Source organism: Schistocerca serialis, chromosome 7, assembly GCF_023864345.2.
Source record: "Schistocerca serialis cubense isolate TAMUIC-IGC-003099 chromosome 7, iqSchSeri2.2, whole genome shotgun sequence".
In the NCBI taxonomy this organism is placed as follows: domain Eukaryota; kingdom Metazoa; phylum Arthropoda; class Insecta; order Orthoptera; family Acrididae; genus Schistocerca; species Schistocerca serialis.
Genome location: NC_064644.1, coordinates 348,074,752 through 348,101,597, shown reverse-complemented (window position 1 = coordinate 348,101,597; position 26,846 = coordinate 348,074,752). Strand labels below are relative to the sequence as shown.

Below are 26,846 nucleotides of genomic sequence, written 5' to 3'. Positions count from 1 at the left end.
AGAATAGGCCTGAGGTATTCCTGCCTTTCGTAAGAGGTGACTAAAAAGAGTCTCACACCTTTCGGCCTTTGTATGATGGTCCTCTGTAGGGTTTGACCTCCATTTTTCAAAATATTCCTGAAGAGCGAGCCAATTGGGGAAGAGTGCCTTACGTGGTGCATCGTGTGAATCATTCATTGAGATCTTTGGCCCACTTCCAGTCGCGCTCATCCTCAATCTCCTGGGTGCGTTTTCCATCGCGCACTATGCAGTGTCACTTTCTGTGCTGGCGATGACCATGGACTTCTTTATTCATTATATCCAGCATGGTAGTCACTCTGTTGTGGTGGGGCCACCATGTACCCTGTTGGCTATAACCCCCTGACAACACAGGGATCGCTCTGCTGATGCCTGCGCTGCTAACTCTCCGTGTATGCCAAGGAGTAGATGCTCGTCACCCTGGGGCATCGGGACTCCCAGCAATACCATCCTGCCAGGTGGGCTTTGCTGTGGCTGGGTGGCGCCTGTGGGGAGGGTCCCTGGTTGGAGTGGGTGGCATCAGGGTGGATGACATGCCATGAAGCGTAGTAAGTCATCTCTTGCTGGCAGTCTGCCACCAGCAGTCTCTAAGTGGGCAAAGTCTAACTTTAATGCTGGGAAATATGATCCCAAGTCGTTCCCCTCCCTGGCCACACCATGGGAGGAACGCCAGGCTAAGGATAGCAGTGAAGTTTATTCGCTCCGGTACGTCGTATGTACGAGAGTTGATGGGAATTTTTCATGTCCATGAAGCCTCAGTTTTTCTGTGTAGCATTTGGAGGACAGGACTGGGGAGGTGGAGGGCTTGTCCAAAGTGCACTCTGGGTCAGTTTTGATAAAAACAGCATCCTCTGCCCAGTCACGGCATTACTTGCCTGTGGCAAGTGGGGGATTTTTTAAAAGTTAGTAGCGCTATTAGACTGTTTTTTATTTACAGTGTTACATTTATACGTACACAATCATGATTTCGGCTTCAAAGTGTCATTATCAAGTGTTTTAAGTGTTAAACAGTGCCTAAGATGGCATACTGTCATATTTAAAATACACTATTAGACACATTGTCTAAGGGTCGATATTTCTCAGTGATGAAACAAAGCAGTAGTCTTTACCAGAAATATTGACCCTTAGACAGTGTGTCTAATAGTGTATTTTAAATACGACAGTATACCATCTTAGGCACTGTTTAACGCTTAAAACACTTGATAATGGTGCTTTGAAGCCGAAATCATGATTGTGTAAATGTAACACTGAAAATAAACAACAGTTTAATGGTGGTACTGTCTTTAAAGAAATATATTGCGACTGTGGCCCTGCATTATGAAAAATTTACCAAAGTTGGGGATGTTCCTGTTACCATGACGCCTCATGAGAGCTTAAATAGTCTTCCTGCTGTACTTCCAGCCCCACCTGTCGAGATTGTGGACATCCATAGCATGGCAACTGTGGAGAGCATCATTCACCTACCTCGCTAGACTACAGGAAAAGGGGAAAATCATGGAATATAAGACCCTGGCCCAACTGACCTACACTGAGGCTAAGAGGAAATTTGAGCGCCTACATCCTGGGGCTATGACCTCCTCATATGCCTCTGCTACGAGAACAGTTGTCGCTCCGTCAGTTCCTCGAATTTCTGTCACCTCTCAGAACTGGGAGACTACACCTACCCCCTTGATGGTGGGGGGGGCACTTCCCTCCCTGTTGCTCCCGTACCACCTACTTCAGGAGCAACACCCCCCCCCCCCCCCCCCCCCCCAACCATCAGGGATTTCAGTCCACACTTCCAAGCCAGAGAAGCATAAGGCTTCTTTGGCTTCTCTCAGTAGGAAGGGGTCCCTTGGGACTTTCCCTTTCCAGGTTTCTGCTAGTGGGAAAGATGACACTCGCCAGCAGCTGAAGAGCTCAAAAGCAGCTGACCATAAGGGCTTCACGCTCATCCTCAGTCCCGAAGACTGATCCAGTGAAGTCCTCCCAGCCAGGGAAACACAAGGAACAGCGCGAGAAATCGAAAAAGAAGACCCCTAAGAACAAGGAACTTGCAGTGGCACCCACACCACCGCTACCTACAAGCTCTGCATCTGAGGATGCGGTGGAGATTCTGGCATCCGCTGAGGACCTAGATCTCGCCGGACCCTCAGACACAATGTATATAGACTGCTCAGGCAAGAAGTCGGTGGCGGTTGGTAACCCTGAGGTGTAAATTGCCTCATTGAATGTTCCATGCCTTCCCAGTCTCATGATGATGTCATTCTCCAGTGGAATTATGGCAGTTTTTTCCACCACTTGGCTGAGCTACGGCAACTTTTAAGCTTTACACCTGCTATCTGCATTGCCCTCCAGGAAATGTGGTTCCCGTTGACATTGATGTGATGGTTGAGCAGCTAACCACCACAACTGTTTCTGTGGCAGGAAACATGATCCCTTGCTCTTTCGGGTGTCCCCGGCGAAAGACAGTCCCTTGGTGGTCACCGGAAGTCACTGAGGCAATTACAATGTGTCGGCGAGCTCTACTGTGACATAAGCAACACCCTTCCTTGGAGCATCTGATAGCCTTTAAGCAGCTTTGTGTCCGTGTACGCCAGCTTATAAAACAACGAAAACAAGTGTTGGGAGAGGTACGTGTCAACCATTGGGTGCCATGTCACCTTTCCAAGTTTGAAAGGAGATCAGATGTCTTTTTGGGTACGAGGCCCCAACAGGCGTTACCATCAATGGTGTGCTATGTACCGATGCAAACACGATTGCCGAGCACTTCGCTGATCACTATGCTCGAGCCTCTGCGTCGGAGAACTACCCCCTAGCCTTTCGCACCCACAAATGGTGGATGGAAAGGAACATCCTCTCATATGCTACACTGAACCTTATAACGCCCCATTTACAAAGTAGGAGCTCCTCAGCGCACTTTCACGTTGCCCTGACACAGCTCCCGGGCCAGATCGCATCCACAGTCAGATGATCAAACATCTCTCGTCTGACTCGAGTGCCATCTCCTCGTCATCTTCAACCATATCTAGTGCGATGGCATCTTTCCATCGTTCTGGTGCTCAAACTCGGCAAAAATCTACTTGATGTGGATAGCTGTCAGCTCATCAGCTTCACCAAGGTTGGTTGTAAGCTGCTGGAACGTATGGTGTGTTGGCGACTGGGTTGGGTCCTGGAGTCACGTGGGCTACTGGCTCCATGTCAGGGTGGCTTCCGCCAGGGTCGCTCTACCACTGATAATATTGTGTCCCTCGAGTCTGCCATCTGAACAGCTTTTTCCAGACACCAACACCTTCTTGCCGTCTTTTTTTATCTATGCAAAGTGTATGACACGACCTGGCCACATCGTATCCTTGCTACATTATATGGGTGGGGTCTCCGAGGCATGCTGCTGATTTTTATCCAGAATTTCCTGTCACTCCGTACCTTACGTGTCCAAGTTTGTGCCTCCCATAGAACCCCCCATATCCAGGAGAATGGGGTCCTGCGGGGCTCTGTATTTTGTGTATCACTATTTTTAGTGGCTATTAACGGTCTAACAGCAGCTGTAGGGCTGTCCGTCTCACCCTCTTGTATGCAGACGACTTCTGCATTCTTTATTGCTCCACCAGAACTGGTGTTGCTGAGTGGCACCTACAGGGAGCCCTCCACAAGGCGCAGTCATGGGCTCTTGCCCACGGCTTTCAGTTTTGGGCTACTAAGTCGTGTGGCATGCTCTTCTGTCAGTGTGTACCGTTCATCTGGAACCAGAACTTTACCTTCATGACGATCCACTCATTGTATTGGAGACATATTGATTCTTCGGACTGGTTTTCGATGCCCAATTGACTTGGCTACCTAACCTTTGTCAGCTTAAGTGGAAGTGCTGGCAGCACCTCGATGTTCTCCGCTGCCCGAGCAACACCAACTGGAGTGCAGATCTCTCTACTCTGCAGCAACTCTACAAAGTCCATGTTCAGTCTCACCTTGACTATGCATGTACTCGACCTAGTGCACCACTGTGGCGTTTGCATAGCGACGGGATCTTTTAGAATGAGCCCGATGACCAGTGTCCTGGTGGAGGCCAGAGTCCCTCCATTGCAGATCCTACGTGCACAACTGTTTGCCAGTTACGTTACACACATTCATAGTTTTCCTAAGCATCCAAATTACCATCTCCTTTTTCCACCTGTGGCAGTTCATCTCCTTTATCTGTGGCCCAGGTCAGGGCTAACGATTGTGGTTCACATGTGATCCCTTGTGTCTGAACTGGAGTCCTGCCACCTCCCAGCCAGGTCCGTCTGCGTGCATCTCCATGCTGAACACCTAGGCCGCAGATTCGTTTGGACCTTTCACATGATCCTAAGGACTCAGTTACTCCTGCCGCTCTCTGCTGTCACTTCTTCTTGATTCTTGACATGTTCTGGGACTCTGAAGTGGTTTACACCGACCGCTAGATGGCTGATGGTCATGTTGGCTTTGCCTATGTCTGCAGAGGCCATTTTGAACAGCATTCCTTGCCCAGTGGCTGCAGTGTATTCCCTGCAGAGCTGGTGGCCATTTTGTACCCTTCAGTAAATACATTCATGCCCCGGGCAATCGTTTCTTTTGTGTACTGACTCCTTGAGCAGCCTGCAAGCTATCGACCATTGCTACCTTCACCATCCTTTGGCAGTATCCATCCAGGAGTCAATCATGCCCTGGATCGGTCCCCTCATAGAGGTGTTTTTTTGGACCCCAGGACATGTCAGCATCCCAGGCAACGAATTTGCCGACAGGCTGGCCACACAGACTGAACCTGACCTGCGTATCATTAAGGAGACTACAAATGTGTGGAAGTCTTCCATGCGGGTCTCTCGCAGGGAATCAGTTGTCCTCTGCCGGCTCTGCATTGGCCACGCTTGGGCGATCCACAGTTACCTCCTGCGCCATTAAGACCCGCCTGAGTGTCAGTGTGGCACCCGTATTTAGTTTTATGATTTATCATTTGATCCAAATTTTAGCGCATGTCCTTTGTCCCTCTGTTTCCTCCACCCTAGTGCTTTTAGGGAGGAGGTATTAATGTGTTGCAGAGAGGCCGGCTTCTTTTTTATTCTCATAGTCAGCCAGCCATGGTAATCTGCTTTGTTGTTTTAATCTCTTCATCCTGTTTCTTGCATTTCTGTGGTTTTCTTGTCCATTTACATGTTTGTTGCCCTTCATCGTTCTTGTTATTTTTCCTTTCATTCTGTTTTGAGTTGTCAGTCTTGTTTGTTTTATTCGGAACAAGGGACTGATGACCTCTTAGTTTGGTCGTCTCTCCCCCCCCCCCCCCCCCTTAATCCAATCTCTCTCTCTCTCTCTCTCTCTCTCTCTCTCTCTGTCTCTCTGTGTGTGTGTGTGTGTGTGTGTGTGTGTGTGTGCGCTTTTTTGTTGTTGTAATTTAGGCTTTGATATACCATCAGTTATTTTGCTGCCCAAATAAAAACTTATTTACTACTTTCAACATCTCATTTTCTAATCCTGTTTCTCCAGCATCACTTGATTTAATAAGACTGCAGTTGATCTCCATTCTGTTAAACTGATTGTCCAAGTATTTGCCATCTCCGAATTAAAATGTTATGAGCAAACCTTATGTGGCATACAGATTCACCAGGGTAGTAGTCAACGCCCTCCTTAAGGACGCAGTGTTTCTTAATGTATCTGCTGGCAGTTCTGAGATTCAAACCTGTGACCATTTGTGGTGGCATTCTTTGTATCTGTTGATAACCCATGTTAAGTGTTATTGATGTCTGGAAATGGCGGGCACATGGCGGCGTGTCTGTATATGCAAATGGTAAGCTAAGTGCCAAGAAAATTGTTGTAAGAAACTATGTGGCCTTGGATCAGAATTGGCTGCTTTGGGGCTGCCAGACTCTAACTTAATTGTTGTTTCTGTACCGTTCCCCAAATGTAAATTTTGAAAACTTCATTAACAAATTGGGAAGTTGTTTGTGTCATCTAGTTCACCTAGAAGCAAAAACTGCCTTATGTGGAGACTTCAACATCCATATAGGGGAAGATAGTGACAAAGAGAAAGCTTTTATGAACTTAGTAAGCAGCTATGGACTATTTGTGGCATGTTACTTACAAATTGCAGATGTCTGTCTTGATACAGTTGTTACGAACCTAAACAGTTGGTACTACAAAGTAAGGCTGGTTGACCCTCTGCTTGCAGATCACAGTGCAGAAATCATGAACCTAAGGAAGTACTCGACAAATTCCCAGCTGGCATTCAAATATGTCTTCAGAAGTAGGGTTATTACAAAGAAAAATTTAGATGATTTCAGAACCATGATGTCAACAAACTGACATCAAATGTGTGAAGAATTGGCACCAAATGATACATTCAGTCTTATGTTCCAGACTCAAAGCCAAATTTGGTGAAATTTTTCCATTAAAACCTAAATCAAAATACACACAGACAACTGTCTAAGTAAAGAGCTGGTATATCTGTAGATTTGCTGAAATAAAATTCATTGTACAACTACTAAATGACAAACTTGCTGGCAGATTAAAACTGGGTGCTGGACCGAGACCATCTGAGCTACCCAATCACTACTCGTGCCCCATCCTCACAGCTTTACTTCTACCAGTACCTTGTCTCCCACTAAATGATTGTCAAAGCCACTGAAGATATTGGCATCAGTGACAGGCTATACTGTTATTATCTATATAGCCCAAAAGAATGTACAGGAAAGTAGAGAAGGGAAGCAAATCCAGTTTTATAGAAGAAGCCCACAGTCCTTGCAAGACAACATGGCATCTGATTAATGAAAATAGGCGAAAGCCCACCTCTTTCTCAAAATCTTGTAGGTCAGCTGAATTTAATGAATATTTTATAAACATAGTAGAAAGAACAGTAGGTGAAATTCTTGACTTTAGAACAGAGCCTGCAGTTGCTGTGAAATTTGGAAATGGATGCAGCACAGTAATGTGGAAGAGTGTTTCCAGAAGACTACAAACACAGGGAGCCGTGATATTTATGCGTGTCCTATAGTATTTTGGAAGCTATAGTCTGAGAAATTGATCAACCGCTGTCAGTAGTAATAAATAAAAGGCTGCATGCTGGGAATTTTCATATTTCCTGTAAATACACTGCACAGTACCAATTTACAAAAAGGTAATCCACATGAAGTGCCAAGCTACAGGCCTATTCCATAATACCATTGCTAGTTAAGGTGATGGAGTCGTAATGCTAGATCAGCTGTTGAGTTACTTTGAAGGAAATAACCTATTTTATGATATGCAGCACAGCTTTCAGAAGGGAATGTCAGCTACAATGGCAGTGCTTGACTTAGTTACAAACATAAGTCAGAGTTATGGACACATCTTATCTATAGCAGTGGTACTCTGTGGCCTTAGTAAGGCATTTGATTATATCCCACAATGCCCTGCTCAGCAAGCTAAAATCAAATGCAGGGTGTATACGACCCGGGACAACTGGGAGATCCAGGAAAAATCCGGGATATTTTTAGAATTCCGGGAATTTTTCCATTGTTTGAGTTTTCAGTTAAATTTTTGTAATTTGGACTGGTAAGAACCGATACTATAACAAAGGATATTACTGTATCCCGCCACTGCAGAATAATGCTTCAACAATAAAACATAAACGAGAGAAAAAACGAAAATAACTTAAATTGCAAAGGAAATGCGCCACATGCGACGACACACAGTGCTCATGCAAGCATCTGGCAATTGAAAATGTGTCAAAGGCATTAGGAAGATTATGCAGTGCTTCATAACAACAAATTGCCTTCAATGGGCGTGAAGTCCCAACTGTTTACATTTGATTTGTTTTAGTAGTTACGCCTGGGCTCTTGCGCGTGCGCAGTTGAATCATGTTTGAGTAGTAGATTCTCCCGCTTCTGGCTACAGGAATGTGGCTGTTGGAAGCGCAAGCAGTCACAGCTAGATGCTACCGGGAAAAGGGGGGCACCAATTCATATTCTTGAGGGAAAAAAAAAAATTTGTTTCACAAAGCGCCTAGCATCCAGCGCACGTTTGTCCATCGATTATTCATATGATTGGTAAATGCTTCCCTGTTGGTTTTTGAACAGTTTTGAACACATTTTAAGTTGCTTTCTGAATGAATCATAAGTTGACTTTAGAATGCGTGCATAGTGTATGTGATGTCTCTGTCTGGAGAATCCTCGTTGCATCTAGAAAAAAAACTTTCCGCAGACAAAAGAGGGCGGGGCAATACGAGCTGAGGGAGTAAAGCCAAACAGATGAATGCCAATCGCCGTCTGATTATGTGGTTGATTGGATCTGCGGATGATCAGCATTGTTATAATTACTAGCGAAATCCATGGAAATAAACGACTGACAGGAATAACAGATGAGAAAGATTACGTATTATCTTCTCTGTGAATCCAAGAAAATGAAATTTTTGGCGAGATCACTACACTAGTAAGGACCAGTTGTACAGTCCCCAGCTAGCAGACGTGTAAGTTCTATTCTGGAAGTAACGCGGAAAACGTGTTGTTCGAACACGTAATAATGCCAAACCGGAAAATAATCGCAGGATGACTACACCTGTGATTCCGACAGGGTTAGTGAAGTTAATCGGCGAACGAATTTTGACAATGGCAGCAATAGCTACAGAATTGGTGATGACAAGATTGTTAGAATGGGAAAGGAGAAGAAACGGGGACATCACACAAATTATGGAAGAATAAGACGATTCCAAATTTATATAAAAATTTCGCAATACTACTTTTCGATGTCATGCTTGAAGCTGGTGCGTATAAAGCTTTTTGTTTGTAGTAGGCGTAATAGGCATTTGATATTGGTACTTCGTGGATTATATTCTGTCGTGTTATAAAAATGGCCATTTGTGCCAAAACAGTCTCGTTTATTTGATGTGTTACAAAATTGCTGCCATATTAGAAAGGCCTATTTTGTTTTATCTAGCAGACAGTGACAAAATAGACGTAATCAGATCAAGAAACCACACCACTCTTGGGTACTATTTGTATTAACAGCTTTTGCAGTATTAGATAGCGACATTTTGATTTTTCATGTAGCAAAACGTTTGGCGAACTTTGATGAGGTAATAATTTTTTCGCAGAAAGGAAAGCACGCCATGTAAAGCTGTAGCAAGATTAGAGAGAGAAAATGCTAGGAGCTAAGGTTTCAAGGAATGTAAATGATTAATGGAAAATCTCATATTAAGATGTGAAACAAATACTAACAAAGAGATAGAGGGGCTGGCCAGTACTTACCTCAGCTCAGTACAGCCGATAGATACACATAAAACAGAACCGAAAATTTACTTTCCTAGCTTTCGGAAGAAATGTTCCTTCATCGGGGAGGAGAGAGGGGAAAGAAAGGGAAGAAGGGAAAGGAGATTCAGTTACTCACAACCCAGGTTATGAAGCAACAGGGAAAGGAAAATAGGGAGGGTAGCAAGGATGGAGGCATGGTTGTCAGAGGGATGCCAAAGTTATTCTACTGTAAGTACTGTGCCAGCTTCAAACCAAAGAGGATGCATACAGAAGTAAAGAGGTATATAGTATAAAGATAAACACAACTATGTAGGATGAGAAGATCCCAGCACATACCCCACACAGACCAAATCTCAACTATAACCACAGTCAAATGCCACATATCACCAGTCCCAATTCAGTCCTAAACCTCTCATCCAGATCCCTCTCTCCTCCAGAGACATCTGTTCTATCAAAAGGCTTAACCTTTAGCCCCACGCCTAAATTCAACCACACTGCCCTGGTTAAAGATCTCCTCTCATTCACCCGGAACCTCAACTGGAAATATCACTTCACTACCCAAACACAGCCCCCAAATACTAGACCCAGTGTTGAATCCGGTCTAGAACAGTTCCGACTGCCTTCTCAAAGGGATCCTCCTCCCCTCCCCCAAAACCATCCCTTGCAGACATTTCAGGAATTCCTCACATCCAGTGTTAACTCCCAGTCCTTCTTGAAGAACATCCCGACAACCCCCAACATCACCCCAGCTGAATCCCGTGCCATTAAGGAGCTGAAAATAGACTGCTCTATTGTCATCCTCCTGGCGGATAAAGGCTCCACAACTGTTGTACTTGACCATGTGGAGTATGTGGCAGAAGGACTGCGTCAACTCTCCGACACCTCAACCTACAAAGCTGTTACCCAGGATCCCATTCCCTCCATCCAGACTGAGCTGCAAAAAATCCTAAAAATCCAAGGTCCCTCACAAGGCCTGACAATGGCTTCCATAGACTTACTCACTCCACCTGAGCCACGTACCCCTACCTTCTACCTATTACCCAAAATCCACAAAGAGAACCATCCTGGCCGTCCCATTGTAGCGGGCTTCAAAGCCCCAACCGAACGTATCTCAGCTCTGGTAGACCAGCACCTCCAACCTATCACCCGCAGACTCCCATCCTACATCAAAGACACAAACCACTTCCTAGAACGCCTCAAATCCATTCCCACTCCTCTCCCACCTGAGACTTTTCTTGTCACCATAGATGCTACATCCCTTTGCACAAACCTCCCACATATCCATGGTCTCTCTGCCCTTGAGCACTACCTCTCCCAACGCCCACCCAAAGATCTTCCAAAAACCTCGTTCCTTATCACACTTACCAACTTCATCCTCACCCATAATTACTTCACTTTTGAAGGCCAGACCTACAAACAAATCAGGGGAACGGCCATGGGAACCAGGATGACTGCGTCCTATGCCAGCCTCTTCATGGGCTGCATGGAGGAGGCTTTCCTGAAGACCCAACAGCTGCTTCCCCTGGCCTGGTATAGGTTTATAGATGACATCTTTGTGGTCTGGACTCATGGTGAAGAAACACTCCTTAATTTCCTCCATAACCTCAACTCCTTTTCGAATCTGAATTTCACCTGGTCCTTCTCCAAAACCCAAGCCACCTTCCTGGATGTTGACCTTCATCTTGTTGAAGCTCACATCCACACCTCTGTCCATATCAAACCCACAAACAAACAACAGTACCTTCACTTTGATAGCTGCCATCCCTTCCACAACAAACGCTCCCTTCCCTACAGCCTAGGTATTCGTGGCAAACGTATCTGCTCCAGTGATGAATCCCTCAACAATTACACCAATAACCTTACCAGTGCTTTCCTCTCCCGCAACTATCCTGCAGACCTTGTCCACAAACAGATTTCCCGAGCAATACATTCCTCCCCGTCCAACAACAATGTTCCTACCCCCAGACCACACAGAAGCATCCCCCTTGTCACCCAATATTATCCTGGCCTCGAAAACATCAACAAATTACTCCGCCAGGGATATGACTTTCTCAAGTCAACCCCTGAAATGAGATCATCCCTTGACAAAATTCTCCCCACACCACCCGGAGTTGCCTTTCGTCGCCCCCCTAACCTCCGTAACATCCTTGTTAAACCCTACAATATTCCCAGACTACCTTCTCTACCCAGCGGTTCCTACCCCTGTAACCGACCCCGCTGCAAAACCTGCCCCATGCATCCCCCCCACAACCACCTACTACAGCCCCGCTACTGGTAAAACACACACAATTCAAGGCAGGCCACGTGTGAAACTGCACAGCCTTTTACATCAGCATGACAACAACTAAACTGGCTGAGCGCATGAACGGACACAGACGAACTGTCCGCCTAGGAGATGCCCAATACCCAGTAGTGGAGCATGCCCTCCAGCATAATTCTAGGGACCTAGGAGCCTGCTACACCGTATGTGCCATTTGGCTTCTCCCACCCATCACCAGTCCCTCTGAACTGCGGAGATGGGAACTTGCACTCCAACACATCCTTTCATCCCGCCATCCCCCTGGACTGAACCTACGTTAAACAACCTCACTCCCATTTACTCTTCAGTCTTCTACTCTTTCCCTTTAGCCATTCACGCATCTTTTCATCCTAGATAGTTGTGTTTATCTTTATACTATATACCTCTTTACTTCTGTATGCATCCTCTTTGGTTTGAAGCTGGCACAGTACTTACAGTAGAATGTCTTTGGCTTCCCTCTGACAACCATGCCTCCATCCTTGCTACCCTCCCTATTTTCCTTTCCCTGTTGCTTCATAACCTGGGTTGTGAGTAACTGAATCTCCTTCCCTTTCTTTCCCCTCTCTCCTCCCCGATGAAGGACCATTTCTTCCGAAAGCTAGGAACGTAAATTTTCGGGTCTGTTTTATGTTTATCTATCGGCTGTACTGAGCTGAGGTAAGTACCGGCCAGCCCCTCTATCTCTTTGTTAGTTTCAAGGAATGTGTAATGTCTTGCTTATCTCTTGCCAGTATTGGTTTTCTATATCCTATATTTAATTTTATGTCACACAAAACAGCAAGTTAGTAACTAATAGGCAATAAGGAGTTCAGATTTTTTGAAGAGTTCTTGTTCTCTTGATTACAAATAATCCCATCTGCTATTAATTGCGAGATTTTTTTTTTTAAGAGGGGCAGGCTGTCAAACCGGCCGACTTAAAGCAGGAGAGGCACCACAGGACATTTCATTTTCCACTCACGTGAATATAGTTTGGACGTGTGGTTATGAAGAGGCGTGGCACTGCACTTTGGCATACTTAAGACCAAATAATATGTCTTGCTTTTCAGAAAGATGAACATACTTTGAAAATTCGTTTTTTTTTTAGTATTGACTGTTCACAAATGTTGTAGATCTGCGGCTGATGTGCAGAGCAGTCTGAGTTGTAGTGGGTAGTCTCCACATGACCCGTGTTCACATTTAGTGATTCTGCTGTTTCCCCTTCGTTTACTGTCACGTCAAATGAAAACAAAACGGATATCTGTGGCCGGGAGCTATCAAGTGAATTAAAACATGTTCACATAATTACGGAAGGCTAAAATGTCATCAGTTTCAGATTTTATTTTATTTCCACCTTTCTGACAGTCAAGCGTTAATTGCCTTGCGGAACAATGAAGTTATTTTTGTCTGTTTGCTAAAGAAATTTGATTTGTTAATCTTTTCCGCAGAGGCAGTCAATGTATTTGAAACGAAATGTTTAATCCCACAGTACTGGCTTGTGTCAACTGTTCACTGCCTTTCAAATGCACGTTTTCATTTTCTAGCACGTATGGCATTATGTCATAATAAAGAACCAAACATGATATAATACAGTAGTGGTGTTCCAAGAAAATTTACATCCTGAAAACCACACTGATAAGCTTAATATCAGGTCGAGGTCTGCTTCCTTGGGGATCCGGACATACAAATGTGCACTTTTATTGTGCACATTTTAATATTGTTCATAAAATGCTCTTGTAGTATCCTCTGATGTATGATCTTTTGATGTTTTACACATACTTACATACTGGCTTCCTACGTCATGATAGCTACCCCAAGTGCAATGTTGCCTGTTATCTGCGCTTTGTGGCAACTGCTGAAATGAACCTATTTGTAGCAGGTCGTGGGAAAATATTGTGAATAGTGGTTTGAAAAGCTTCACTTTCAAAGTAAATATCCTTTTACGTAAGTTTAACTATGTGCAAGAATGTACCATGAATTTATTAAATCACAGAGCGTTTGACTCTCATTTAAAAATCAACTCTTTGATGAGGCACCATTTTGAAGAATTTCGAACCCTGAAGATCAGACATTATGTCATTATTAAAAATTTTACTGGCATATGTGTGCGATATATCTTAAATTGTAACACGCATAAAAAAGATCAACAGTATATGTGAAATCTTAGCTTCTCTTGCAGCTTGAGAACAATATTATGTGTGAAAACTTTTTCCTTATAGCAACACTATGTGTATTAATTTAAACTTAACTTTGTGTGTTCGTGCAACAGTGATGTTTCTGTTGGCTGACTACATCACATGTCCTATGCTCTGAATATCCACTGTCATCGGCTGGCGAGACCACGTGACATGAGCTACAAACGGCCTACAAAAGCGCAGCGAAATCTCTATTTCAGTGATTCGGATAGTAACATGCGGTGTTTGGTGAAATTCCAGGGTACATGTTGCTGAACATCAAAGATGTTTCCAAAACGTGTCTTTCTCCCTGTGTTTAGATTTCTGAAGTGCCGGGAAATTGTACGCCTGTGTATGAAACCATAGCCATTCAAAGGTTTGATAAGGGAAAATATACTGTCACCCGGGAGAAAGTATTTTTTAACCGGGAAATCCGGAATTTTTTTTTTCCTTGTCCACGTATACACCCTGATATGGTATTGAGGGAGCTGTTCTACAAACTCTCTAATCCTACGTAAACAACAGATGACTTATCAGTGCAAGGAGCAGAATCAGATGACATGGTGTGCAACAGTGATCTGTAATAGGACCCGTGTTAATTTTCATTAATGGCATAGGCAGTTTACATATGACAACTTTGGTTTCCAAAGGGGAGAATGACAACAAGCAGAAGTCTTATTCAGTGAGGCCAAGGCCCAGTCCATCATGAACAATATGAAAATTAATGAGGATAAAACAGGATGATATGCATTGGGTGTGACAGCAGATTCTGGGCTTTTTCATTGATACAATGTTAACTTGGCAGCAGCACACCAAACTTGTATGTTCCAAACCAACAGGTCATAGACCGTTTGAGGAAACTTAAAGAAATGCTGTTCCACACCAGTACCTAGCAACAGTCGACTATGCAATATTCCACAGTTGAATCAGCTATGGGCTGTTATGTGGGGCTATTCTGCAGGCTGCAAGAATGTGTTTTTTTTATTACAAAAAAAGGCCATGCAGATCATTAACTCAAGCAAATATAATTACCATTACAAACCAATTTTTTGCCAGGTGTGGAGTTGTAACTTTTTCAGCCAATATATTTTCAACTGCATTGTTACACACAGAGACAAATGAGACATACAGAAAGAAGTGCAATTCATTAGTACAGCAATTGCTATAAAGATGGTATAGACAGACCAAGATGTCAATTAACTGACACACAACAGCTTCCCAATGGTCGCCCTAAAATTATTTAGTGCACTCCTAAGGATACAGTCACTACCAGTCAAACAATTTAGGACCAAAATTTTGTGTATACTAAAGGAGCAACCTTTGTACAACAGGGAAGAATACTTCTCTGGCGACAAATGCATTTTTCTTATGCCCTCCCTCTCACTCCTTGCATTGAGAGAGAACTGTCCTTTCACTGTAGCAGTAGCAGTAGCACCCAGAAATTTATGTTGACACCCTCCTCAGTTGAGACCCAGCAATTATTTCTTTTCTCCTTCAGTATATGCTTCTTTGGCATTGGGCCATTGACTTCTGTTCACAATTTACGTCGCTGCATACGCAAGAAACCGAACATGTCACAGGGCATTTGCTTACACTACACAAACTTGCCATATACTTTGCCAATTCATATTCAGTTACAGATAAGCATCAGTCTCCACTTTCGGAGAAACTTACCTCTTCATCTTTACTAAATGCAGTGATATGCAAAAAGGAACATTGCTATTAAAAAATATTTGCACAAGGAAAAAGATTAAGAACACTAGTAAAGTTTCCTCTAGCGTTAGGCAGGAGAACTGCTTTGAGTATGGCTACCATTTGGTGGAAAAAAAAAAAAAAGTTGCTACACGCTGTTAACTCAAACTTTGCTTGTAACAGCTTGCCCAGGTTTCCGTTGTTTTTCCCCATTCAATCCCAGTAATTTGGAGTTCTTCTGCATTGACAAGAAGCTAACGTGCTTGCAGAAATGCAATTATCAACAAATAAGTTTTGATTTGTCACTGCAGGTTCTAGGGAGAACATGCAAAGTTACAGTGGAATGAATGTTATGTTTAGTAGTTCTGTATAGGATTAAGGTGTATTAGAACTTTATTCTACAGTGATCACCTACAATGTTTTATTTCAACATTATTATAACCTCTAGTTTAATACATTAACAAGTATTTACAAAATAAATACATATGAAATTGCATTACATATTTTTGTGAGTTAACTCACATTACACGCACTCAAGTTATGTACAGCTGAAATTTAACCTTGCAGTGTATAGAGTAGCATTTGCTAATGTCACAGTTCAACATTTCTCTCCTCTGTAACTGTATTCTATGTTTCTCACAGTTCTTATTCATTAGAACAAGAAGGAATAATTTATACAGTCAGTCTAAGCTGCAAATGAGGATTTGTCTCTTTGGTCTTTTATGATATTGTTAATTCATGCTTACTGCAACAGTTTCCCTTGGTCTTTTAATTACACTGGAATGTTTTCCTGTTGATTATCACCAAATGATACTTGAACCAGGGAACTCAACTCCAGGTGTTCGCCATCGGTTTGTTGGTTGGCAGCTGCAAAAATTAATAAAATTGGATTGAAAATTCAGAATAGTTGCTGCAGTACATTGATACAGGATTAACTGTCAGTTTGTCTGGAACACTGATATTTCTGACAAGTGTGTTTTTTTATTAGCTGGCTTATCTTGAGATTGCTGGAATTGTTGTTTTGTTTAGAGAATGCTGTTAACCAGTTTTCACTGTTTTGTGCTCTGACAGCTAAGGTAATTTTACAAAATACAGTAGATTGTTACCGTAGAAGAAGCATTGAACAGCCCACACATTTAAAGGACATTTCAAAGTAGATTAAGCAGTTCAGTTCTAGGGCCCAACTCAATTGAGCCAAGAGATGACAGTTTATGAGGAAGTACTCTATCCAAGAGCTTGGTCTACTTTTAAATACTTTAAATTCACTTGTCTGCCACACACTACCTTTGTGGTAATTAACAATTCTACATGATGCTGAGGAATTTTTGTAAAAAGCTTTGGGACGGCAGAGTAAATACTTGACAGAACACATTGAGCTTCCCTTTTGTATCGTGTACATATCATATCATTTCATTTCCCTTCCCTTCCCTTCTCTGGAATTGTGTATTGATTAATTATTGCCTTTGTAGAACATATGGTCATAGACAATCAGAATATAAAAGAACATTTTATACCAGTTAATCTTACTCCAGAGATGAAATGAAGGACATATTAAATTTTCTGAAGAGGAATGAGGGATTATGAAACAAACCTACCAAGATTCAAGTTTCTTTTCCCACGCTTATCACAGTTCCTGTGAAAACTGATCTAGGTGTAATCATTTTTATAAAGAAGTGGTGCTTTACCTGCAGGAGTCAGGATCAAAAAAGAATCCTGTGGTACATTCCCTAGTATTTCTACATTTGCACGAGCATTCATGCGGATCCCACAGTTTGATATTCTGCTGATTTGTACATTTTTCTTCCTCATCTGTATTTTGGCATGTACAGGCACATTCATTGGGTACATATTTCTGTAATTTGTTGCAGTCCTAGAAATACAGGAAGATACAGTAAATAGTTTTTCCACATCAACTTTAGTTAATAACAGGCAGGTCATTACAAACATGCAAGAAATGTAAGTGGATGTAATATAGTCTGTCTGTAAACTAAAGAGCCAGCAGTTGTTTCTGTGTCTCTCTACCTTATTGCACTGAGGTGATGGAAGTCGAGGGATAGCAGTACACACATTTACAGATGGCAGTAGTATCACATACATAAGGTCGAAAAGGGCAGTGCATTGGTTGAGCTATCATTTGTATGTAGGTGATTCATGTGAAAAGATGTTCAGACGTGATTCTGGGTGCATTAGGGGAATTACCAGAATGTGGAGTAGTAATTGGAACCAGACACATGGGACATTTTATTTTGGAAATCGTTAGAGAATTCAGTGTTCTGAGAGCTACATTGTCTAGAGTGTGCTGAGAACACCAAATCTCAGGCATTACCTCTCACCATGGCCTTCACTTAGCAACAGAGAACAGCGTTTGCGTAGAGTTGTCAGTGCTAAAAGACAAGCAACACAGTGTTAACGGGCTATGGCAGCAGATGACCAATGCGAGTGCCTTTGCTGACAGCACGACATAGCTTATGACCGTATCAATTGGAGGCTGGAAAACAGTCACCTAGTTGGATAAGTCCCAATTTCAGTTAATAAGAGCTGGTGGCACAGTTAGTCTGGCACAGACTCAAAAAGCCATGGACCAAGCTTGTTAACAAGGCAATGTGCAAGCTAGCTGTGCTTACATGAAATGGACTGCTCCAACTGACCTAATCATTGACTGGAAATGGTTATTTTCGGCTACTTGGAGACCATTTGCAGCCATTCAATGGAATTTTTGTGGTTGACAGTGCGCTATGTCACCAGATGTCAATTGAAGAAAATTCTGGACAGTTTGCGTGAATGAATCTCGTTGAAGATTTATGGTACATAATCTAGAGGCCAGTTTGTGCACAAAATTCTGCACCAGCAATACTTTCACAGTTATAGAGGCAGCATGGCTAAATATTTCTGCAGGAGACTTGTTCAGTCCATGCCACATGGAATTGCTGTGTGTTGCCTAGCAAAAAGAGGTGTGACATATTAGGAGGTATCCCAGACTTTTGTCCCCTCAGTGTATATCAGAAGGAACAGGCAGTGTCACAAAAGTTTTAGTATGATGCACATGCAAACATGCTTAGGTAATGATTATTTTCTACTAAATGCATTAACACTATACAACATTGTTAATTACATAAGACGGAACAGAATTTACTTAAATTACCACACATTGCTGTGCTGTCCTGCCGAAACTTATGCTTAGGCATCCTGTATGGCATTAGTTTTATTTGCCAGGAAAGATAGTGACATCCACCAGCACCTGCTCATCAGTTCACAATATATAATGAAGGTTGAATGTGGAACTTAATTTATATAAAATTGTTCATACCTAACCCTACGGTTGAAGTAACCACATTCATTCATTCATTCAGTCAGTAAATCTCAACGCATTGTCGGATGTCGTTTGTAAAAACTTGTGCGTGCGTGCATGATGCTGCTGCCTCCCCCCCCCCCCCCAGACACACACACACACACACACACACACACACACACACAGTACATAGTACATATCTGATCTTGCTTCAGCAGCTGTAGTAGTTTTTACATATTCTTGATTCAAACATGTCTGTTGGTATTTCACATGGTTTAAGAATTCTGTCACTGAATAGAAGCGGTGATCATTAATGGGAGAGAGGAAGTGGAGGAAATTGTTTCCAGCCATTTTCCTTCTGTGACAGTAAAAAGATTATGATAGAAGTGGGAGAGTAGCTTTAAATACTTTTGTTTCTAGGTATGTAATTTTAAGCATAACTCGAGCAGATCTTAGTTGTCCTACCAGTAGATGGATAATACTTCCCATCACTACAGCCCTCCCTCTCCATAATTGTCTACCATCATTTCTTTTTATCTCATGCTGGAGCTCTATTTATACCAAGACAGATTAGAATCCTTTGAAGTCACTTATTTTACAGATTTTAAACAACAGAATGAACTGGATTTTATTTTATTCATACCTCCTCTTTAATTATACAGCTGCACTTGCATTTAAGGTGCCGTTCCACAGAAACAACTTCTTTACGTTGCTGCTGTAGCAGGTCTCCACCTCTGTATTCTGTAATGTAGACCTGCAATGATAGGATATTTGTATAGATTTTTGTTTGTCACTAATTACATGTTTGCTGTAAAAATACACACTTTGTGGGGGCAACAGCTGTGCATCAGAATCAGCGTATAACAGTTTATTTCAGAAAACATCTAAAAATTACGGTATTCTGTCTGCTGCAGTGGAGTTCAAATGATACTGTCTTTCAGGATTGGTGTTTACTTACTTGCTGACTTCAGGTATGACCTTTCTTGTTTTGCATAAGCTAGGCAGCAAGTAAGGCACAGTCCAAGTGACCATTTGCTGTAGATTGCATCCCATCTATTTTTATAAATGTATTTATTCCACATGTGTACTACTACTACTACTGTTGTTGTGTACAGATAAGTTAGAATCTGAAGAAGCCTTGACTTTCTCTTTTTTTTTTTTTTTTTTACTCTTTGGGGAAGTTTGACCCATGTCAATTTCTTTTGGTATTATTCAAAATAAGGTGGGTGGGCATTACAGACCTATGATCATCAACAAATACTCTAGGTAGGTGGTATATTAAGCAAGTTCCATTTCATTGCCCTCCGGCAGCCTATAGTTATTTTTGAAGTTTTCATTAAAAGTTCTTTTTTCACTAATTTTATCTGTTAAAAAGGCAGGTCATTTCACTGGACAACTAAATGTACAAAATTTTACGGCCTGGGCTATGTATTTTCCTTTTCTGCACTTCGGCAACATTTAATGGAAGTGTATAGATTTTACTTGTTGTGTATGTAATATCTAACACCTTTATTAGAAATTTTTGGTCTTATTTATTCACCATTATCTCACTACGGAAATCATTCAGTTACCATAACCAGAAGTAACTTTTTTTTACCTGAAAATTTACTATTTCGCTGTCCGTTGGTTGACAGCTGAGTAAGCTGTGTCCACAACACCCTCCACATCTTTCGATCCGTGTGCATGATGGGTAAGCCACCTCAAGTGGATTGTCATTCGGATATAGTCGCACTGTCTGGAGCTCAGGTTTGCAGACTGCTAGTTTAGCATGCTGGATTGCCTCTGTAAAAGGAAAATCAGTTTCTTAGCCTGAATTAAATGAAAAACATGACTTGTATGATCTCTAATACTATATTCTGACTACCCACATTTGTGTGATTTTTGTTAAGCAGTCAGTATTAATACTTGTATAGATAACTGTTGCTTCACTGTGTATTACTAATACATAATTCTAGTCAAATTTGAAAAATGAAAATAACTTACTTCGTTCATCAGTTTCACCAAATCGACCTGAAACCAAAGAAACAGAATTATTTACATGACTGTTTGTTACAGATTTCTTCAAAAAAAATAAAATGGAACTAACTAAGCAGTTTCCTGATCGAGACAAGTTGACAGCAGAACAGTGTGCAAATATTTATTGTGATCTTGTCGATCATCACCGTGAGCATCTGGTGCGCCATCTATCAGATGATGTGGTACTGGACTGGTTTGGAAGAACCATTGCAGGAAAGGAAATGCTGCTGAATTTCTTTCAACAAGAGACTCATATGGAACACAAACTGGTATCAGTTGAACCAGCAGGTTATGTTAAAATTCAGAGAAGGCCAGCAATTCGAAAGCTGAGAAAACAATGTGTACCCGATCTTAAAGAAACAATATTCACAGATGAATGCTCTAAAGTAGAAGATAAGCTTCCAGAAAGTGAGCCTAAACTTCCGTTTTACCATACAGGTAAGAAATTCCCCAGGATACCTGTACAGGTATGCAAAGAAACATACAGATCTGCTTTGCCTCTTAGTAGGTATGAAAGAGGACAAGGAGATGAAGAGAACTATTTTCTTGAAGCTAGTGGTACAATAGAATTTGCTATTACAAAACAGTCCCCTACATCACCAAAAAATCTTAAGTTAATTGCTGACTCGTCCAAGTGGGAGCGGAACTTTAAATTGCATCTTTCTTGCATACTCCCAAAAAACGAAGGTCTTGATCCTGTCAGAAACTTGGAAATTTTTCAAATAATTTATAGCAGCACAAGCCGTTGCAGGAAGAATCTCTTTCAGGCATTTAGCCAAGCATAAAAATGCATGGGACAGAAAGATTTTAGTACTGTGATAACTTTGTAAAATAGACTCCATAATTTGCTGGTTGTCCATTATGTAACTGTTTGAACCATGATGCTGTGTATTGCTTGTTCTGTTTTCAATGTGGGAGATACTGAGAGAATCGTTTTTAGTTATTGGAGAAAGAAAGATACTCCGTATTGGTACTGATATGTTCTAGACTAATTTCACATCCTTTTGTATTTATGTACAGTTGAAGGAATTAGCTCATTTCATAGGTGCAGTTTAATGGCTCTTTCATATGTGTGGTTACCATTTACTTGGTATGAGAATTTAATTGCTACAGTACACGTAGTAGTAAATGAAACTTCAAAAAATGTGGTGCTACTGTAAGAAAAAAATTTTGCTGATCACCAGAGATTGAAGATGTTTCAGTTTTTAATTCACATAATGGACTTTTGACAGTTTGTTCAGTGGAAAAGCAAGTATTAATTCAAAAGGTGGAATGAACTAGTGTTTTGTCAGTTCATCTCTTGCAATCATGTGTCACTTCTGTTTTCCATGATCACATGATAGACATTTGACATTACTTCTGTGATTATGTATTATATATATATATTTTTTACTCTGTTAGCAGAATATATATTCTTTTTTATGTGAGCAGTGGTATTGCATTAGTAGTTGTCAGATGTGTAAGTACTGAAGGTTTAAAGTACAAATAATTTTTAGATAATGTATACATATATGTATTATTTCTTTTTAAGTGACAGAAGCATTGTAGTTTGGCTTATGAAATCACATGTCTTATTTTTTGACATAACGGCAGTATGAGTACTTATAAGTTAATTTCTGTTCCTGTAAATTTAAGCCAGGTTACTTTCTGTTCTTTTATATGTAAGCCATTTAAAAATTTTATGCAAATGGAATCTCATGTTAATTAAAAGCAATATTTACGAAACAAGAAGTTCAATCCACCCAGTGCCTGTATTGTGTAACTGGATGCTCAGGGGGGGGGGGGGGGGGAGAAAAGAAGGTTCTTCACCCAATGCTTGAGATATAACACCTGACTGTCTCTTTAATATTCTCAAGTAATTGAGATGGGTATAAGGCAAGGACAACTAATTAAATGTGATATCACTGATAATAAGAAAAACCTACTTGAAGGTTACACAGGAGTAACTATTCAAGTCCAGTTTACAAGATTCTGAGGAAATTTAAACTTTATTTATGATAAGAAATTTATAATCCCAAAAGTTGTTTACTTTGTGTGTTGTCATGGTGTAATAGCCACTTACAATAAACAGTACACAATAATACATAGAATTTGTGAGATAAAAAATGAGCTAGCTCCATTCATAAACAAATTTAAAAGCCTAGAAATCACTTTTCTGAACATTACCACCACTGTATCACTTTTATACTGGACACGCAGGATATATTCAGTTAAACAATCTTATCTCGACATGATGGTAGGCCTACTTCCAATAATACTGTACGACAGTGAAAAAAAATTAGAACAATAATGCAATACACAGATTTAATTTTGCATTGTAAAGTCCTTAAATCTCTGAAATTAATTTGAAGGCCTAGAAACCATTGTTAGGGTTTTGTTATAATGAGCCAGTTTTTTTCTGAATTACCCAATTTTGTAGGACACGTAAGTTGCTGTTTAATGGTGTAGAACAGTAGTATTAATTAATACTGTAAATAGGCCAAAAAAAGTCTAGTTCATAGTTACAGTGCCTGTAAACTTAATGAAACATCCTGTCATCTTCATTGTGGTTTCACTGACAGAAAACGATATTGTTAAGCTTCTCAGACATAAAATGCTTCAAAATTTGCAAGTCATCGTATTTGCTTTAGGAATGCCCAAGAAGCTGTAGGTGATATTTTGCAGCTAGGAACGTACTTTGATTCTTGTAGGTTTCACGTGGACCAAAGTATGACTCTCCATTACGAGAAACTTTGGGGTAGTTCTCTCACCAACAGGACATTTCTATTTTTAATTTTCACTCAAACTGTCCCCATTGCAGAAAAAGTCTTTCTTGCATGGTTCTGGAAGTCTCCTTGCATTTCACATATTGTATTTGTATTTACTAGGCTCATCCTTTCGACACATTCAAGATAAGAATGACTCTTCACTGGAAAAAGTTTACAAGAATATGGTCAAATCTTTCTTTAGCCTTCAACAAGACATGAAACACACTGAAGTTCTTGTTCTGTCTTTAGCAAGAATTGCAGAATACACTGATATCTCATACATTGCTGGATATGACTTTAGTAGGTTAATGCCACAGCATAGAATAAACTTCATCTGGACCTTTCTTTGAAACGGTTTGATTAAAGGTATCCTCTGTAACAAGGCAATGTATATCAAATGAGTAAAATAACACCAAAATAAAACTTAAGTTGCAAAGAAAATGTGCAATTTACAACAACAGTGCGCACGCAAGTGTCTGCCAACAGCAAGATGACACTTTCAGGATCACTCCGCTTAGTAAAATTTTAAATAAGGCATTGGTGGTCTTTTGCATGTGAAATATTTCTGGCACATTTGTGTTAGATATATCTTAAAGGGTAGCACAGACTAAAAGATATTCCAATGTTTTACATGAAAGCTTGCCTTCTTTTGTAGCAATACTGTGTGTATATTGCTTTAAACCATGAACATTCCTTATTTGTGTGTTCACACTTCATGCTGCTACTGGCTGACTTCTTCATGTGTCCCATGCTGTGTGGTGATATCACGTAACGTGAGCTATGACTGACTGACTAAAGTGCATTGCAATCTTTATTTCAGTGCTTCGGAAGCTACTGTGCTGTATGTGGTAGAATTCTTATCTATACCTTTGTAATATGAAAATATGCACTGTACATGTTACCACTAAAAAAAAAAGACTTTTGCTGGGTATTGTTTCCTAAAGTGGCAGGAAGCTTTCCTGTTTTGAGGGAAAGTATATTGTCACTTAACATGGTAAGAATGTGCTGTCACCCAGGATAAAGTGTATTTTAAATGGGAAAAATCTGAGAATTTTTCCCTGCCCCTTGTAAACACCCTACAAAATTTGTTAGCCTCTCTCTTGCACTGTTCATTTTAAACAGATTGGCATTTCCTCCTCCTAATCAGATCCTTCAGAGAAATCTCAACGCGACTGCTAGCTATCTGTGAATCAACTTCAGCAACAGTGGCTTAGATTTTATTGCAAATGCTGCAGGTGTCAGTTCTTTAGTAGGTGAAAGCTATGTTGCATTTTGTCATAGAAATTAAATACTATGTTCACAGGGTTTGGATTGTCCAGGAATTTAAGTACATCTGCTGTAACTTATTGGCATTAAGGTCTTCAGATAAAGAGAGTTGGCCTTTGAGTGATTTTACATGCTTCTGAGCTTTGGCTGTTTTTTCATCTAAAGGTTTGTGTGGTCTGTTACCGTGTTTACCCCGGGTCTCAAACGTGTGCTTTGCCTGTAGTGGTTTGGGTAATGTTTCAAAGTGATGAGGGGTTGATTCGTAATGCTATGGATGGACAGAAGTGGTGCATGACAAACTGGTATTTGAATTGTCTTTCCATCTGTTATTAACCAAACTTTATAATTGTAGGAGAAGTCCCAATTTTGTGTTTCATCAGAGTTCTTTCTTCATCTCCTGTGCAATATCAGTGTGTATATGCCCTGGGACAACTGGTAAAAACCCAAGAATTTTTCAGAATTCTGAGAAGCTTTTATGGTTTTAGTTTTCAGTTAAATTTTTGTAATTCTTACTGGTAAGAACTGATACTCTATTAGAGTTTTACTAGAGCCCACTGTTGCAGAATAATTCTGCAGCAAAAAGTTAGTAACACCAAAATAAAACTTCAGTTGCCAAGAAAATGTGCCGTTTATAATAAAAAAAACACAGTGCACACACAACTGTGTGCTGACAGCAAAATATATCAAAGACTATGCAATACTTTGTAACAATAAACTGCGCACAATGCATCTTTCTTGTGAGTCATTTCTATGAGTGTGGCGTTACAACTGTTTACATTCCTAACAGGTTGCAGAAAAACTATTGCGAATGGTAATTTGAGAAGGGTTACTTTGAAAAGTATATTTCCTTTTGATGAATTATATCATGTGTGATGAATTCCTTAAATCACAGCGCATTAAAAACTTAATGCCGAGGACCGGGCACGTGAAAAATTTGGGGCCCCGAAGACCAGCCATTTATGCCATTCTTTAAAATTTTACAGGTACATGTGTATTTGATATACCTGAAAGGATAACACTCACTAGAGAGACAGTTTTTCAAATTTATTTTATTCTTTCATAGACTACAAATCATGCAATTTCACATGTAATTGGCTTTTCTGTGTAAAAGTCGAAGTGCTCCACAGAATATGTATTCAGCCAGGTAACTCACGAGATGTTCATTGCACAACAGTGAAATTATAAACCTGTGCTTCTCAGAAAAAAAATCTGTTGCTACAATTCATGCTGTGCACTTATTATCACATCCTCAGAAAAAAAACAGCAAAATAAATTAATAAATTTGGCAAACAATAGTAGATGTGAAAGATTAGATTTTCTTGTAGCTATACTGTATGTATGTTAATTTAAACCATTAAATTTTTCCATTTTTATGTTTGTGCTATTTAACAATGTATTGCTACTGACTGACTACATTATGCATCCTATGTCCTGAATATTTTCTGTTGAGTTTTACAGTTCCAAGGGAAGTGCATTGTCATTTAACACGAAGGAGAAAAAAAAAAAGAAATGCTCTTCCACTGGGGTATAGAGTACTTTTATCTGGGAAACAATGTATTTACACCCAAGAAACAGTATTTTTAATCAGGATTTTTTCCTCCTTTTGTCCACATGTACACCTCGGATGTACATGCTGGATATAAGTGGTTAGACCAGATTTGTATTTTGTCACAACATCTTATTTCATTAAATTCTTTAATCAGTGCATTTCTTTCTGTGCTAGTGCTATTTGCAAAACATTTCAAGCATGAACACTTACAGCCGTAAGCAGTATTATGACTCACAGCTCAAATGCATTTTGATACATCTGAAAGTCGTCAGTGAAACTTTCTGGTTTTGTGAATTGTTCCAAGTTGTGCAGTAGAACTTTCATCATGACTGCTGCTTGACATTATCCAACTATCTTAACATGCACCTACAGCACAAACAATAATTAGCAGCTGAATTTGTGGACTATCACCCTTCCAAAGAAGTAATGTGACATTGGAAGAATGAGCTAAGTACACAACAACTTTGAGACTGAAATACGTGGACATCAGTCATTTCTCTCAAGTTAAAATTCTGTCGTCTGGAAGTAGTTCATTTCTACTACAAGATGGCAGTGAAAGGTAAAATTTGATCGGGATGAACTTCGATCATTATTCACATGTATCGCTCACATTG

General features: G+C 40.7%; 2 protein-coding genes across 3 annotated transcripts in view; one reads left to right on the top strand and one right to left on the bottom strand.

Annotated features, from left to right (window-relative positions):
* LOC126412510 (uncharacterized) overlaps positions 1-22,444 on the top strand; it is a 39,062-nt gene extending 16,618 nt beyond the window's left edge. For both annotated transcript variants that reach the window (XM_050082136.1, XM_050082137.1), the window contains one exon: positions 20,710-22,444. In XM_050082136.1, the coding sequence (XP_049938093.1) occupies positions 20,730-21,455 (726 nt within the window). In that variant the 5' untranslated portion in view covers positions 20,710-20,729 and the 3' untranslated portion in view covers positions 21,456-22,444. The remainder of the gene's footprint in view (positions 1-20,709) is intronic.
* LOC126412508 (vascular endothelial growth factor A-like) overlaps positions 15,774-26,846 on the bottom strand; it is a 108,056-nt gene continuing 96,983 nt past the window's right edge. The window contains exons 3-7 of the mRNA XM_050082135.1: positions 20,638-20,664; positions 20,252-20,436; positions 19,298-19,408; positions 17,051-17,235; positions 15,774-16,232 (exon numbers count right to left, since the gene is read on the bottom strand). Coding sequence (XP_049938092.1) covers positions 16,166-16,232; positions 17,051-17,235; positions 19,298-19,408; positions 20,252-20,436; positions 20,638-20,664 — 575 coding nt within the window. The 3' untranslated portion in view covers positions 15,774-16,165. The remainder of the gene's footprint in view (positions 16,233-17,050; positions 17,236-19,297; positions 19,409-20,251; positions 20,437-20,637; positions 20,665-26,846) is intronic.